Source organism: Neoarius graeffei, chromosome 6, assembly GCF_027579695.1.
Source record: "Neoarius graeffei isolate fNeoGra1 chromosome 6, fNeoGra1.pri, whole genome shotgun sequence".
In the NCBI taxonomy this organism is placed as follows: domain Eukaryota; kingdom Metazoa; phylum Chordata; class Actinopteri; order Siluriformes; family Ariidae; genus Neoarius; species Neoarius graeffei.
In genome coordinates, this window is record NC_083574.1 from 34,722,835 (window position 1) to 34,739,302 (window position 16,468).

At 42.0% G+C, this 16,468-nt stretch overlaps 1 protein-coding gene across 1 annotated transcript; it reads left to right on the forward strand.

The window, feature by feature from the left end:
- The first annotated feature begins 339 nt into the window (after positions 1-339).
- On the forward strand, positions 340-15,543 carry LOC132888264 (ciliary microtubule associated protein 1B-like). Its single transcript, XM_060924338.1, has 6 exons — positions 340-451; positions 11,729-11,932; positions 12,038-12,139; positions 12,221-12,342; positions 12,435-12,575; positions 15,454-15,543. The coding sequence occupies exons 1-6, from the start codon at positions 340-342 to the stop codon at positions 15,541-15,543; spliced, it is 771 nt and encodes a 256-aa protein (XP_060780321.1).
- The last annotated feature ends 925 nt before the right edge of the window (positions 15,544-16,468 follow it).

A 16,468-nucleotide genomic window follows, 5' to 3' on the forward strand; every position in this document is an offset into this window, starting at 1 on the left:
AGGATATTTCGACGACTTTAAAGTTAATATGTAATATAATTTGTGTTACATTTCAGTTCTACAAATTAATTCAGATTAATTATGTTAAGAATAGACGTTATTTTTATTACTGCGTCCTTGTGTACGTCACAATCCTTGTTGCTATGACAACATTGCATTCAGGGGTTCCTTGCTGTCTCTGGTCTTCAGTGTGAATGTTGGGATAGGATAGGAACTCACCTTCACATTTATTCTGAACCCAGGATGAGTGAAATATCTTTTTCTGACAAAAGTGTTAATTGAGGAGAATCCTAATTTTGGAATGTGTGTCTGATTTGTTGGTCTTCTGCAGAGCGAGTTATGAGCAGTCGTGATGTGTGGGTTGGTTCCTGGAGGCCTCACAGGGCAAAAGGTCCAATTGCTGCGATGTACGAAGGCCCCGGGCCCAAGTATGCCCTCCCAGGGGCTACAGGTAAACAACCAAGCAATCAAACCCAAAACAAATGCCCCTGGGTCCTGGACTCCCTCGCAGCTTGTACACTCCCAGAAAGAAACATACAGCCTTTAACTTTGACAGATACAAGTGTGAGTCAAATGAAAACCTTAAAGTGCATCTCATCTCATTATCTCTAGCCGCTTTATCCTGTTCTACAGGGTCGCAGGCAAGCTGGAGCCTATCCCAGCTGACTATGGGTGAAAGGCGGGGTACACCCTGGACAAGTCGCCAGGTCATCACAGGGCTGACACATAGACACAGACAACCATTCACACCTACGGTCAATTTAGAGTCACCAGTTAACCTAACCTGCATGTCTTTGGACTGTGGGGGAAACCGGAGCACCCGGAGGAAACCCACGCAGACACGGGGAGAACACACAAACTCCACACAGAAAGGTCCTTGCCGGCCACGGGGCTCGAACCCGGACCTTCTTACTGTGAGGCGACAGCGCTAACCACTACACCACCGTGCCGCCCCCTTAAAGTGCATATCACGGGTAAATTCAGGAGCAAGATCAATGTAATTCTCCTATTTTATATTAAACTTTGGTCAAATATCTGTCACATTTTGCATTTTGTGCAGTTTTTTTTACCTTGCGCAATACCGGAAAAATTCAGTTGAAATCAAGCCATTTGAGGCGAATTGGTCCGCCTCTGAAAAAACTTGGCATTTGGATTTCCCAGGAAACATTGATTTTCATGACGCCGCGTGCGGGACACCTCCTTCTGAATCCTACGTCAGCTCTGGTTTGTTTATAAGAAAACGACCTGGTGGTTTTCTGCAAATTTCTTCAACGTTATCATGTAATTATTAAAATGGTTAACAGATGTATCGTAGGAGGGTGTAGCAACACCAATCATGATGGGATTAGTACTCATCGTTTCCCAAAAGACCGGACAATGAGAGAGAAATGGGAGCGCTTCTTGCGAGGCACCCGGAAGCCACCGAGGGCCAAGCAAAGCCGAGAAAAAGACCAAGAAAATCGGCAATTCACAAGTTGACTGTTGCCAGGGTAAGAAATAATTCTGACATCTCATTATATTCTTCATCCAAAGGTGAAGTAACATTGTGCTCAGGTGACAATTCCATATTTCAATGCAAAATCGCTAGCTGCTAAACTTGGTCTACACAGGCTGTGCACTGAACCCATGCAAGCTCTCGCAGCCTGCTGGCGCTTCTGCAGGTACCGTAACGTCACGAATCTGGCTCCAGACTCCCCTTGGGATTTTTCCAGACGTGTTTTGTTATTTTATTTTTTTCTGCTGTAGAGAGATGGCCTTGTGCAAAATTACCCTTCTGGATGAGTGTGTAAAGGGACATACTTTCATTAAAAAAAAAAAAACGAAATTGGTCCAGGATATGCACTTTAAAAGTGGCATAAATTAGACAAACTGTACTTTATTTATTTATTTATTTATTTATTATTATTATTTTTTTTTTTCAAAAATAGAAATGCGCTTCTGGACCACTGCACTCAATACATTTTGATAATACCGATAAGATTTTCATTTGTCTCCCCTTCATATATTTTGCCTGAAAACATGGCTATAGTATCCCTTTAAGAAAGATAGATATAAGGTACATATTTGGATTGTAATCAGTGTAAATATGCAGGAATTTACTGGCAGTAGATTTACAAGTAAATTACTTTAAATTTAAAGTGAATAACTGTGAAAAATATTCAGAGTAAAGCAGTGTAATATCCATCCATCCATCATCTGTACCTGCTTATCCTGTCCCACAGGGCCGCAGACAAGCTGGAACCTGCAGTGTAATACCTTTACAGATAATTCCTGTTATTTTTTTACAGTACCTTACTGTATGTTTCCAGTAATATACTGTAAATTTTGCATGTCAAATACTTGTAAATGTAATTCAGTGTTTTCCCCAGAAAAAAATTAAAGCCCTAAATTCTGGCATGATAATACACACACAATTGAGCACCAACGGCGCGAAGTGAAACTAGGGGGGTCCAGGGGCATAACCCCCCGGAAATTTTTTTGAAAATAGATGCTCTCAGGTGCATTTTCAGGGTCTCTGAGAGGTTTTAGATACATGATTATAGGATAGATTTTACTAGTGTTTCAATGACTTCTGACCTAAATAGTATTAATATAAACACATTTGAAATTTCACCTTAAAGTTCAACATGCAAGCTAAACTGTTTTGTTATAGATTACTTAGGTATATGATAGATTGAAAATCTATGGGGATCCCTTAATTATCTATGATCAAGTAGGGCTGTGCGATGTCCCCTTAATTGGCATCGACGATGTTTACAGTGCAAACATCGTGATGGACGATCATATCGTGGGCGGGGGGGGTTTTAATACCTTATTATTATTATTATTATTATTATTATTATTATTATTATTATTATTAAAAGTATTAGATACTCATCCGAGGCTTTGGCACGTAAAGAAAAAAAAGCGCTAGGTGATGTGGAATATTTGGCCTTGATAACGGATATGTGGTCCAGCTGCAACATGATGCCCTATATGTCAGTTACCGTACATTATGTGGACCGAGAGTGGGCAATGCAGTCCAAATGCCTGCAGACGAGTTTCATGCCAGAGACACATTCAGCGGACCATTTAGAAGACGCATTGCGCGAGACACTTGCCGAATGGAAAATAGAGGAGAAAAAGATCGCCTGTATAACAACGGGGCGAATATTGTCACAGCCATCAGGCAATTGAAATGGCCGTGGTTAAGTTGTTTTGGGCACAATTTGAACCTGGCCATAACCAACTCGCTTGCGCAACAGAGGGCCAGTACAGACCGAGCGTTTGGAGTTTGCCGAGCAGTCAACACTGCGTTTGCGCACAGCTGGCTTCGGAGAAATGAGCTGCGCAAAGCGCAGGTGGAAATGAACCTCCCCGAGCACTCACTGATCACGGCAAGATATTAATCTGCTCTAACAATGAAAGACTAGTATTCAAACTATGCGAAGAAACTACACTTAAGCTATTACTCATTGTTTATTTACACCATATCAATTGAAGATGCATTTCGGCCTTTAGTGCGCACTTGAACGCGCTAATTTTTCCAATTTATTAGTGTTTGAATTATTGCACCAGCTTTTAAAATCATGATTTAAAATAGTTTTTTTTTTTTTTTACTGTCTTTACATTTATCAGAATCACCTTCATTCTTCCATTTGGTTTGACATTATGGCTTAGAGTGGACCATTTTGTGTCTGAAAGTGGGCCTATTTACCAGATTAAAGTTATTTGACTTCTGCCGAAGTCTGCGCTTCACTGCCGTTTGATAAGGTGCAATATTTCCCGACTGAAGTCGTTAATAGTGGCTATTTGTTTGAACAACATGACAAATTTTACATTAAAAGTATAGTGTAGGCTAAAAAATGAAGTCAAAATTTATTATTAGTAGCATACTGTATTTGTGTAACCACATGTTATGTTCACTAGCACGTCCCTGCACCATAGCCTACGTGAACAAGCGGTAATAGGATATTACTTTATAATGATTTATATATTTATATATAATTATGTTATATTTATATATTAAACAAAACTAACTAACTAAACTAACAAAAAACCAACTTTTTAGGTTAAATAGGCTAGATGATACCGTATATGCATGTTTATGACAGGAGGGGGCGTGGTATCACGATGGTGGCTCTCCATCGTGATGGATGACCACCATCGTCGATGGACGATGGCATCGTCTATCGGCACAGCCCTATGATCAAGTAGTGTTGTAACAAAAATGTGCATGAAAATATGAACAGTGGTTTGCTCCATATTACGGAGCCGTAGAGGGGACATCTTATGCAATCCAATGAAGAGAATCGATCATCATGACCTCCTGTTGATCACAAAGGGATCTGAACCTAAGAACTGCCACCTTAAAATAAGTTGCTGTATTACTATAACTGTAATGATTTAGAATGTTTCTGATGCAATTACCATAATATATGTAGAACTAAGATACACTGAAAAGAAAAGCAAGGCAACTGCATATTATAAAGTTTAAATTTTGGCACTTTATTAAGTGGACTAGATTAAGATTAAAACATATTTAAAGGAAAATAAAACTTTTAAGTTTGCAGAAAGATTACGTACTTATAAACACATTCATGAAGAGAATTTGTTAAGTGTCAAATGTAGCATAATTTCGAATAATAATGATAAGCATATTTGGCAGTGTGATGTCACTGTGACCCTTTAACAAAAGAATAATCCGGAGCATTTTGTTAAATGGATACCGGTGACATCACACTGCCCAAAATGCTTATGATTATTATTTGAAATTATACTATATTTGATACATTTGGACAACTTCACTTTGTGAGTGTGTTTATAAGTACATGATCTTTCTGCAAACCCAAACTAATTAATTAAGTTTTCTACTCCTTTAAAGCAGATTAATTCTCCTTGGCATTTGCTTGGCCCAATGTTGGGCAACCCTCTCATAGTCCATCTCGCTGTCATCCATGCTAATGTGGATCAAATTGTCCAGTGAGTGCTTTTTGAGCCAGTGGCTGTGATCAGAATTGACGACGTTTTCATTGTCGTGACAGTTGTCTGGTTTTGTGCGCCATCATTCATGTGGGTTTGACGTTTAGTCAACCAATCTTTGATTGAAGCCATAATGATAATAGACTAGGTCAAACTTTTGTGATTTAAAATCAGTTGGCTTTGTCCATCTGGTGGGGGACAACATCGGCAGCCAATGAGATCGCTTATAATGAATCAGGATGTCTGACATTTTCTTTCGATATTTTTATTGGACGGTTTGAACACGTGATCTTGGCATAGCTAACAGATTAGTTTGTACGAGGGGCGGCACGGTGGTGTAGTGGTTAGCGCTGTCGCCTCACAGTAAGAAGGTCCGGGTTCAAGCCCCGTGGCCAGCGAGGGCCTTTCTGTGCGGAGTTTGCATATTCTCCCTGTGTCCGCGTGGGTTTCCTCCGGGTGCTCCGGTTTCCCCCACAGTCCAAAGACATGCAGGTTAGGTTAACTGGTGACTCTAAATTGACCGTAGGTGTGAATGTGAGTGTGAATGGTTGTCTGTGTCTATGTGTCAGCCCTGTGATGACCTGGGGACTTGTCCAGGGTGTACCCCGCCTTTCACCCGTAGCCAGCTGGGATAGGCTCCAGCTTGCCTGCCACCCTGTAGAACAGGATAAAGCGGCTAGAGATAATGAGATGAGATGAGACATCATACCACGCGGACATATTACTTTGACAGAGTCAACACAAACATTGGAAAAAAAGATCACTTGTTTAACACAAATCAATCAGTATGTAAATGGATCAGTTATTTGCTCTCCTATGTATCTAGTTACTTGTGGGTAGGAAATTTAATGTATCGGTATAAATCTAAGCGTATCGGATTTTAACTAAAGCGACTAAGCGTATTGGCAGGCAGAGCAAGCGTATCGGGCCCGATACGCTAAAACACTTTGGGGAAAACCATGGTAATTATAGTATAAAATAAAACATAATCCAGTACATTAACCAGGGCAGTTTTTAGCATTTAAAAAAAAAAATATATATATATATACTGGTAGAGGACCCGAGCTTGAGGATGACATGGATACCACCCCCCCGCCGGGGGTGAGAAGGAGATTTATATTTATATATATATATATATATATATATATATATATATAAAAAATCTCCTTCTCACCCCCGGCGGGGGTGGGGGTGGTATCCATGTCATCCTCAAGCTCGGGTCCTCTACCAGAGGCCTGGGAGTTTGAGGGTTCTGCGCAGTATCTTCGATGTTCCTAGGACTGCGCTCTTCTGGACTGAGGCTTCAGATGTTGTTCCTGGGATTTGCTGGAGCCACTCTCCCAGTTTGGGGGTTACTGCCCCAAGTGCCCCCACTACCACGGGGACCACGCAACCCTTGACCTTCCACATCCGTTCCAGCTGCTCTTTCAACCCTTGATACTTCTCAAGTTTCTCATGTTCCTTCTTCCTGATGTTGGCGTCAGCTGGGATCGCCACATCTATCACTACCACCCTCTTCTGCTCTTTGTCCACCACCACTATGTCCGGTTGGTTAGCCAGGATCTGTTTGTCAGTCTGGAAGCTGAAGTCCCACAGAACCTTGGCCCTGTTGTTCTCAGCCACCTTCTGTGGTATGGCCCATTGGGACTTGAGTACTTCTATTCCATACTGGTTGCAGATGTTCCTGTATACTATCCCAGCCACTTGGTTGTGCCTCTCCATGTACGCTGATCCAGCTAGCATCTTACACCCTGCTACTATGTGCTGGACTGTTTCAGGGGCTTCTTTGCACAGTCTGCATCTTGGGTCTGATCTACTCTGGTAGATCCTGGCCTCTATGGCTCTTGTGCTTATGGCCTGTTCTTGTGCTGCCATGATTAGTGCCTCTGTGCTGTCTGTCAGTCCTGCATTATCCAGCCACTGGTAGGATTTCTTGATATCAGCCACTTCCTCTATCTGACGGTGGTACATGCCATGTAGGGGTTTGTCTCTCCAGGTTGTCTGTTCCTCCTCCTCCTCTGCACTCTCATCAGGGTTCTGCTGCCTGAGACATTCACTTAGCAGTTCATCTTTTGGGGCCATCTTTCTGATGTATTCTCGGATTTTCGATGTTTCATCCTGGACCATGGTCTTGATGCTCACTAGCCCTCGGCCTCCCTCTTTCCGCTTAGTGTATAGTCTCAGGGTGCTGGACTTGGGGTGGAACCCTCCATGCATGGTGAGGAGCTTTCTAGTCTTGATATCTGTGGCTTCTATCTCCTCCTTTGGCCAATTTATGATACCAGCGGGGTATCTGATGACTGGTAGTGCGTACATGTTGATGGCTCGGACCTTGTTCTTACCATTCAGCTGACTTTTCAGGACCTGCCTTACTCTCTGGAGGTATTTGGCTGTGGTTGACTTCCTTGTGGCCTCTTCATGGTTTCCATTAGCCTGTGCCAAGGTACATGTAGCTGTCTTGGATATCACCTATGTTGCCCTCTGGTAGGTCAATCCCCTCAGTCCGGATCATCTTGCCTCTCTTTGAGACCATCTGGCCACACTTGTCCAATCCGAATGACATCCCTATGTCATCGCTGTAGATCCGGGTGGTGTGGATCAGCGAGTCTATTTCTCGCTCGTTCCTGGCATACAGCTTGATGTCATCCATGTAGAGCAGGTGGCTGATTGTTGCCCCACTACGGAATCGGTACCCGTAGCCGCTCTTCGTGATGATCCGACTGAGGGGGTTCAGGCCTATGCAGAACAGCAGTGGCGATAGCGCATCTCCTTGGTATATGCCGCACTTGATGTTGACTTGGGCAATGGGTTTTGAGTTGGCCTCTAGGGTTGTCTTCCACATTTCCATTGAGTTCTGGATGAAGGTCCTTAGGTTCCTGTTGATCTTATACAGTTCCAGACATTCCAGTATCCATGTGTGTGGCATTGAGTCGTAGGCTTTCTTGTAGTCAATCCAGGCAGTGCACAGGTTGGTCTGTCTCTTCTTACAGTCTCGGGCAACTGTTCTATCAACCAGTAGCTGGTGCTTGGCTCCTCTGGTGTTACTGCCAATTCCTTTCTGTGCCTTGCTCATGTATTGAGCCACATGCTTACTCATTTTTGCCGCAATGATGCCTGACAGGGCCTTCCATATTGTGCAGAGACAGGTAATTGGCTGGTAGTTGGATGGGATGGGTCCCTTCTGGGGGTCCTTCATGATTAGGACTGTCCTGCCTTGGGTTAGCCATTCTGGGTGGGTTCCATCCCTCAGCAGCTGGTTCATCTGTGCTGCTAGGCGTTCATGGAGTGCAGTTAGCTTCTTCAGCCAGTACGTATGGATCATATCGGGGCCTGGTGCTGTCCAGCTCTTCATCTTTGACACTCTTTCTTGGACATCTGCCATTGAGATGGTTACTGGTTCTTGTTCTGGGAGGTTGCTGTGGTCAGCTCTTAGGTCCACTTACCATTGGGCATCGGTGTTGTGTGATGCCTTTCTTTCCCATATGTCTTTCCAGTATTTTTCCACCTCAGCTCTTGGTGGGTCTGACCGGTTGTTGTTCCCCTGCCACTGAGAGTACACCTTGGCTGGTTCAGTGGAGAACAGCTTGTTTATTCTCCTGGCCTCTCCCTCCTTGGTGTATCTCTTCAACCGGGTGGCCAGAGCTGTTAGTCGCTGTTTGGCAGTTTCGAGTGCCTCTGGTATGGAGAGTGAGTTGTACTTCCTGGGTGCCCCTTTATTCACCATGTTCCCTTTCTGTAGTTCTCCATGATTACTGCTGTACTGTGTATCAGCTTGTTGGTTTCAGTGATGGTTCTTGTGGAGATTGTCTTCAGAGCAGCATTCACCCAATCTCTGGTTGTGGGGATGATGACATCTCCCCGCTGACCTGTCTTCCTGGCTCCCCCTTGCCGTAGCATCGTTGTTGTATTTCATTAATCTCTAGTTGTGATAGTAGATTTCGATTAGGGATGTTGGAACACTGGGCTAATGTTTCTTTGTTAGCCTTGATTGTGGGTTTCGAAGTATCCAATGGTCCCACATTCGCTGCATGTATCCCCTCTCTCTGGGATTGCTTGTATAGTAGCATTCCAGCAAATCCGTATTTTCTGTCCCCATTTCTCATCAGAGTGCCCTGGTTCCCTAGCAACTGATGCAGACCTTGTTGACCCGGGCGACGTCTGAGCCGGTATGACTCTATCAGTTATGTCTTCACTTATTCCTGATATATCGCTGATATATCATGAGGGGTTTTGCCTAAGGACCCTTACTGGATGATGTTTTGCTCCAACCGGGATTCGAACCCCGATCTCCTGCATCGTAGTCAGTGAGCGTTACCACTGTACTATCCAGCTGATATATATACAGTGGTGCTTGAAAGTTTGTGAACCCTTTAGAATTTTCTATATTTCTGCATAAATATGACCTAAAACATCATCAGATTTTCACACAAGTCCTAAAAGTAGATAAAGAGAACCCAGTTAAACAAATGAGACAAAAATATCATACTTGGTCATTTATTTATTGAGGAAAATGATCCAATATTACATATCTGTGAGTGGCAAAAGTATGTGAACCTTTGCTTTCAGTATATGGTGTGACCCCCTTGTGCAGCAATAACTGCAACTAAACGCTTCCGGTAACTGTTGATCAGTCCTGCACACCGGCTTGGAGGAATTTTAGCCCATTCCTCCATACAGAACAGCTTCAACTCTGGGATGTTGGTGGGTTTCCTCACATGAACTGCTCGCTTCAGGTCCTTCCACAACATTTCTGTTGGATTAAGGTCAGGACTTTGACTTGGCCATTCCAAAACATTAACTTTACTCTTCTTTAACCATTCTTTGGTAGAACGACTTGTGTGCTTAGGGTCGTTGTCTTGCTGCATGACCCACCTTCTCTTGAGATTCAGTTCATGGACAGATGTCCTGACATTTTCCTTTAGAATTTGCTGGGATAATTCAGAATTCATTGTTCCATCAATGATGGCAAGCTGTCCTGGCCCAGATGCAGCAAAACAGGCCCAAACCATGATACTACCACCACCATGTTTCACAGATGGGATAGGGTTCTTATGCTGGAATGCAGTGTTTTCTCCAAATATAACGCTTCTCATTTAAACCAAAAAGTTCTATTTTGTTCTCATCCATCCACAAAACATTTGTCCAATAGCCTTCTGGCTTGTCCACGTGATCTTTAGCAAACTGCAGATGAGCAGCAATGTTCTTTTTGGAGAGCAGTGGCTTTCTCCTTGCAACCCTGCCATGCACACCATTGTTGTTCAGTGTTCTCCTGATGGTGGACTCATGAACATTAACATTAGCCAATGTGAGAGAGGCCTTCAGTTGCTTAGAAGTTACCCTGGTGTCCTTTGTGACCTTGCCGACTATTACACGCCTTGCTCTTGGAGTGATCTTTGTTGGTCGACCACTCCTGGGGAGGGTAACAATGGTCTTGAATTTCCTCCATTTGTACACAATCTGTCTGACTGTGGATTGGTGGAGTCCAAACTCTTTAGAGATGGTTTTGTAACCTTTTCCAGCCTGATGAGCATCAACAACGCTTTTTCTGAGGTCCTCAGAAATCTCCTTTGTTCGTACCATGATACACTTCCACAAACATGTGTTGTGAAGATCAGACTTTGATAGATCCCTGTTCTTTAAATAAAACAGGGTGCCCACTCACACCTGATTGTCATCCCATTGATTGAAAACACCTGACTCTAATTTCACCTTCAAATTAACTGCTAATCCTAGAGGTTCACATACTTTTGCCACTCACAGATATGTAATATTGGATCATTTTCCTCAATAAATAAATGACCAAGTATAATATTTTTGTCTCATTTGTTTAACTGGGTTCTCTTTATCTACTTTTAGGACTTGTGTGAAAATCTGATGAATGATGTTTTAGGTCATATTTATGCAGAAATATAGAAAATTCTAAAGGGTTCACAAACTTTCAAGCACCACTGTGTATATATATATATATATATATATATATATATATATATATATATATATATATAAAATAATTTCTTATTATTAGCAATAGTAGTAGTAGTAGTAGTGAGGGTGGCAAGGTGGGGTTCAGTGGTTTGCACTGTCACCTCACAGCAAGAAGGTTCTGGGTTTGAACCTGACAGGTGCCTTTCTGTGTGGAGTTGGCATGTTCTCCCTGTGTCTGTGTGGGTTTCATCTGGGTGCGCTGGTTTCCTCCCACAGTTCAAGGATGCAGATCAGGTAAAATACCCAGCCGCTGGGGTTGCACAAGCCAGTGCATACTTCGTGCTGGTCCCAAGCCCAGATAGATTGGGGAGGATTGTGTCAGGAAGGGTGTCTGGTGAAAATACTTGTAAATGTAATTATCGTATAAAACATAATCCTGTACACTTGCTTGTTTGGGTGATGCAGGATACAATTAAGCAGAAGGTTAAGGATCCTAACCATGGCAGTTTTTAGCACAAATTCTCATCTCATTATCTCTAGCCGCTTTATCCTGTTCTACAGGGTCGCAGGCAAGCTGGAGCCTATCCCAGCTGACTACGGGCGAAAGGCGGGGTACACCCTGGACAAGTCGCCAGGTTTAGCACAAATTATTATTATTATTATTATTATTGTTATTATTATTATTATTTATTTTTATTATTAACAGTAGTAGTAGTAAAATATACTAAAGGTACAAAAGGCTTGATTGTACTCCCCCAGTGACAAGGAATGATGGAGTTTAAGTACCTTTTTTTTCTGAGTTGACTGCAAGTTATTTCCATTTGTGCTTTTTGTTGATCAGGTGTAAATAAGCATGACCCACGGAAATGGAAAGCTCCTGCATATAGCTTTGGACTACGGCATCGGCATATCAGAGAAAGCTGCACGCCTGGACCTGTCTACCTCATACCCTCGAATACCACTCGGATTGGACGTGATGGCAACCCTGCGTATTCACTATGCAGTCGACCCAAAGATCTTCAGCCCTTCCTTACCCCAGGACCAGGTTGGAACGCCGACACATATAAACACTTGCATGCAATATAATGGAGTTTAAAGAAAAGTCTCAAAATAAATATTCAAGAGAAAATTTGGTTTTAATTTTTTGTAGGGACTTACAGCCCTGAGAAAGCAGCGTCGAAAACCTTTCATTCTTCCCCTGCATACTCAATGTCTGCAAGGACCAATTTGTTCCAAAAAGACCCAACTCCAGGTACACACTGCACTTCAGAATCACACAGCAGGTGTAGTTTATCATCACCGAGCATGCACTGATTGTTTTTCCTCCATTCAGGGCCTGCTGCGTACATGCTTCCCCCAGTGGTGGGGCCAGTATCAGTGTGTAAAAGAACTGCCCCGAACATTTCCCTCACTGGCCGTAGCAAAATAGGCACCTTCTATGAAGATTTGAAGAAGGTAAGAATCACTTGAAAAACACAAAGGAAATGCAGGAGGTCGACATTTTCACACTTATTTTTTATGATAATAAATTCATCTGCTTCTCTTAGACTCCAGGTCCTGGGACTTATGGAGTTATAGAAACAAATGTTTACAGATCAAAACCCCCACAGTACAGCATTCTCGGCCGCAACAACTTGCCTTATGATAGAACCAAAAACCTAGGGCCTGGAGCTCACTATCCAGAGCGGGTATGTCACTGATTTATTTTACTGTCTTTTCTGAGGACTTTTGATTGACATAATTATTAATGCAGCTAATGGGCATGTAACAATTCATGGTTCTGGGTTAATTCGATTTTCCAACAATATTTAAAAAAAAATGTTTTTAATGTTTTTTTTTTTTTTTAACTGCCAAAAAAGAGCAATATTTATTTGCTTATTTTTTTAAAATCAACTTAAATATTCCTTTTGTTAAATAAATCCTTTTCCATTGACTTAATAACCAACAATTATTATTTACCCACATTTATAAAGAGTAAAATAGCCTATTAACTAAAATATTACTTTTAATAAAAATTTAAAAAGTTAATAACAAGGGCAGCACAGTGGTGTAGTGGTTAGCACTGTCACCTCACAGCAAGAAAGTCCTGGGTTCGAGCCCAGCGGCCAACAGGGGCCTTTCTGTGTGGAGTTTGCATGCTCTCCCTGTGTCGGCATGGGTTTCCTCTGGGTGCTCTGGTTTTCCCCACAGTCCAAAGGCATGCAGGTTAGGTTAATTGGTGGCTCTAAGTTGACCGTAGGTGTGAATAGTTGTCTGTGTCAGCCCTGCGATGATCTGGCGAATTGTCCAGGGTGTACCCTGCCTCTTGCCCATAGTCAGCTGGGATAGGCTCCAGCTTTCCTGCAACCCTGTAGGACAGGATAAGCAGCTACAGATGATGGATGGAAGTTAATAACAAATAGGTCTTTTTTTTTTTTTTTTTAAATAAACCTTTATGAACATTTGTGAAGGCTGTAGTCAGCTTAAAGGCGATACGCAGAATCTTTATTTTTAAATACATTTCTGAATGGGTAGTATCTCCATCCTTGACTCTTGTATGCTGCATAAATGGGAATTTAAAAAAAAAAAATTGAGCGTTAAAATCGCCCGCAAAGTTGCCATTCGAGCTGCCCCGCTGAACCAGCCAGCCCTGAGTGAGTGACGTCACAGCGGTAACCAGTTTTAAGGCCTAGGCCTTTGACAGCTATAGACCAAAGCCAAACTCAGCAGACGAGAGTGGTTGCAATGGCCTCTTCGTTTGGATTTATTGGAGATTCTTCGGATTCCTCAGATAGTAAGACATCTGACTGTGATAGTCCTGAAATTGGAGTGTATGTACATGCAGCTGCTATATACGTAGAACCGTATCAGTTTGAACCATCGGAAAGTGAATCTGCTAGTAGCACGTCGGCCATGGAGGCCTCCACCTTACGGAATAAAGCCAGAGAACAAAGTTGTCTAGAGAATTGGATGGATTTGAACTGACAGTCTCATTTGACTCGTATTAAAACAGGATAGATGTTATAACTTGTGCAACATGCATGCATTTTCACTGATAAAACGCAAAAGGCTAATTAAATAATTAGATGAACTGAGACCATCACATTCTGAAGCAAGTTAAATAATCTTATACCGGTAACGTGTATTGTGTATTTAAGTTACATGTATTCTAAATGCAGGTAAACAAGTGTCGTTGTTGTTGTGATGTAACCAAATGAGAGTCGCATCTTACCCATCTGTGTTCTCGGTTCTTGAAAGCTGACCTTGTGGCCGATTGTTTTGAAACAATCTGACTTTCAGTTGTTCGTTCAGTTCTTCGTTCATTTGCTTCTTCCACGTAAGGGTGAGATATTACTGCTGAGGCAAGCATATCCAGCGGAGAAATCTGACGACTGGTCCATTCATTCTCCATTTTCCCCATACTGAGTACTCCACCATTACTGCTCGGCTCACACTCTGGGAGAACTGGTGCAACTGAACTTACTTTCCTTTTCTTGTAGCTTTCTTTTCCTTTAATTGTTGGTACTGCACCCTCTTTTTCCATACGGGCTTATAGCCAATGCTCTTCAACAGATCAGAGATTTTCATGAAGTCATCAGTAAAACGTGCCCGTGAATTTCTCGCAAAATGTGTCCAAATCTTTGCGGTTTGAACATTCTTGGGCCATGAATGCAACATAAATCCACCTTTTGTTGTGTTGCCACCCACCAGCAACACATCTACTGTACATGGCATGGTGATAAATTAACTCAAAATGGAAGCTCGAAGTTGCAGTTAGCTCTGTGTGTTATTATCGCGAACATGGCGATGAGTCCGATAGCCTTCCCGCTGTGACGTCACAGATGTCAAGGTCATTCATTCAGACCACTCCCTATATGAATCATTTTAATTGTAAAAATTACTATATTAGATTTACTGTTAATGCTTAAAACTATTCCTATGCCATTCTTGAGGTCTCAAGGCATTTATAAACAAAAAGTGAGGTCATGGTTCTGCGTATCTCCTTTAAACACAAACCAGCTACCTCCATTTTTTTCTCTTTTCTTTAACTTTCAGTAGTCTGTAAAAAGAGAGCTCTGATTTATTGTTAAATCTATATGTCTGGGCATTAGCGCTGCATTACTTCCACCTAGGGTGAAGCCACACATTCTATTTTTATATCTATTTTACATTATTCCACAATCTGCTGTCAAAATAACACAATAATCTGATTATAATCTCGATTCATTTTTTTTATTTCATTGATTTATTGTTGCATGATATGTCATTATATGCCTAGCAGCGAATGAATGCTGTGCCTAAAGTTAACCCCAACCTTAACTTAAGTAACTTTAGGGGATTTTTTTCACTTGAAGAAAAAAAAATGCTATTTCTGTTAAAAATAAGCAGTTTTCCTTGTGAGGACCAGCTGAATGTCCCAAAAGGTAAAAACTGTCAGATATTCCTCTACTTGTGAAGCCTTTTGGTCCTCATTAAGATCTAAAAACATATATCCCCCTAAACACACACACACACACACACACACACACACACACAATAGACAATAACCAATGATGCTTAAAAGCTATGTATGTATGTGTTTTGTAGGTGATCTTGACACACTCCAAAGCTCCCAGCTTCACCTTTGGTGTTCGTCACTCGGAATACATTGCCCCGCTGATTTATGGACATCACTGATTAAACCATCACCTTACTCTTATCTCTTAAAGACTGTCTTTTGGTGTTTGACATTGCAAGGCTCCTGGGTTCCCAGCTGGCGCAGTACCCAGTGCTGAACATGTGGCATGGTGCTGCATTCAGTGTGCGGCAGTATTTTCAGCAGTAGTCCATGTTCTTACGTGGTGAAGAGGCCCATTCATTTGCACACACACCAAAGAGCTTACATTTTCTCTGCAGCCTGCTGACAGTCCTCACTCAGGGAACAGCCAGTCCCCCAGAAGTCCAGCAGGAACTTGAGAAAAAAGTAGCCATTTTGATTCTCCAGCAAGCACTGAGGAATGTTTTAGTACTGCAGTGTTATGTGCCTATATTGGGGGTTGGGGAAGAATCTTGCGAGTCTCTCTTTTCCTGGGATGAGCCTTTTGAATTTCTAGAAAGGAAAAGTGAAATGCTTTTGAATACTGTAAGTGCAGTTACAGTGATTCAGACTTCAGCAAAATTTCTCTGAATAAGGTGAGAACAAATTTATAATATAACTGTTTCCAAAAACCATTAAGATGATTTGGTGAAACTAAATATTAGGATGATTTGACAAACCCATGCTTAACATTTCAGCGTGAATCACATATCGACTTATAATTTAATCATAAGTCAGTGCTTTTTCAGTTTCACAGATTTTCTTACATAGTCTAAACTAGGTTAACTTTTTAATTCCTGATATACTGGAGATCTCTCTCTCTCTCTCTCTCTCTCTCTCTCTCTCAGCAAATCATGCCTTCTCTGTCTGGATAAGAATCAAACTGTGCAACAGACAGACACACATTTCATCATCAAATCATCACCTGGGTAACTCCAATGCTACCAAGATGGCAAAGTGCATGATGAAAACATCATCTCAGGGATTCCCAGAATTCAGCTCCAATATCAAGGTGAGTTGAAGCTT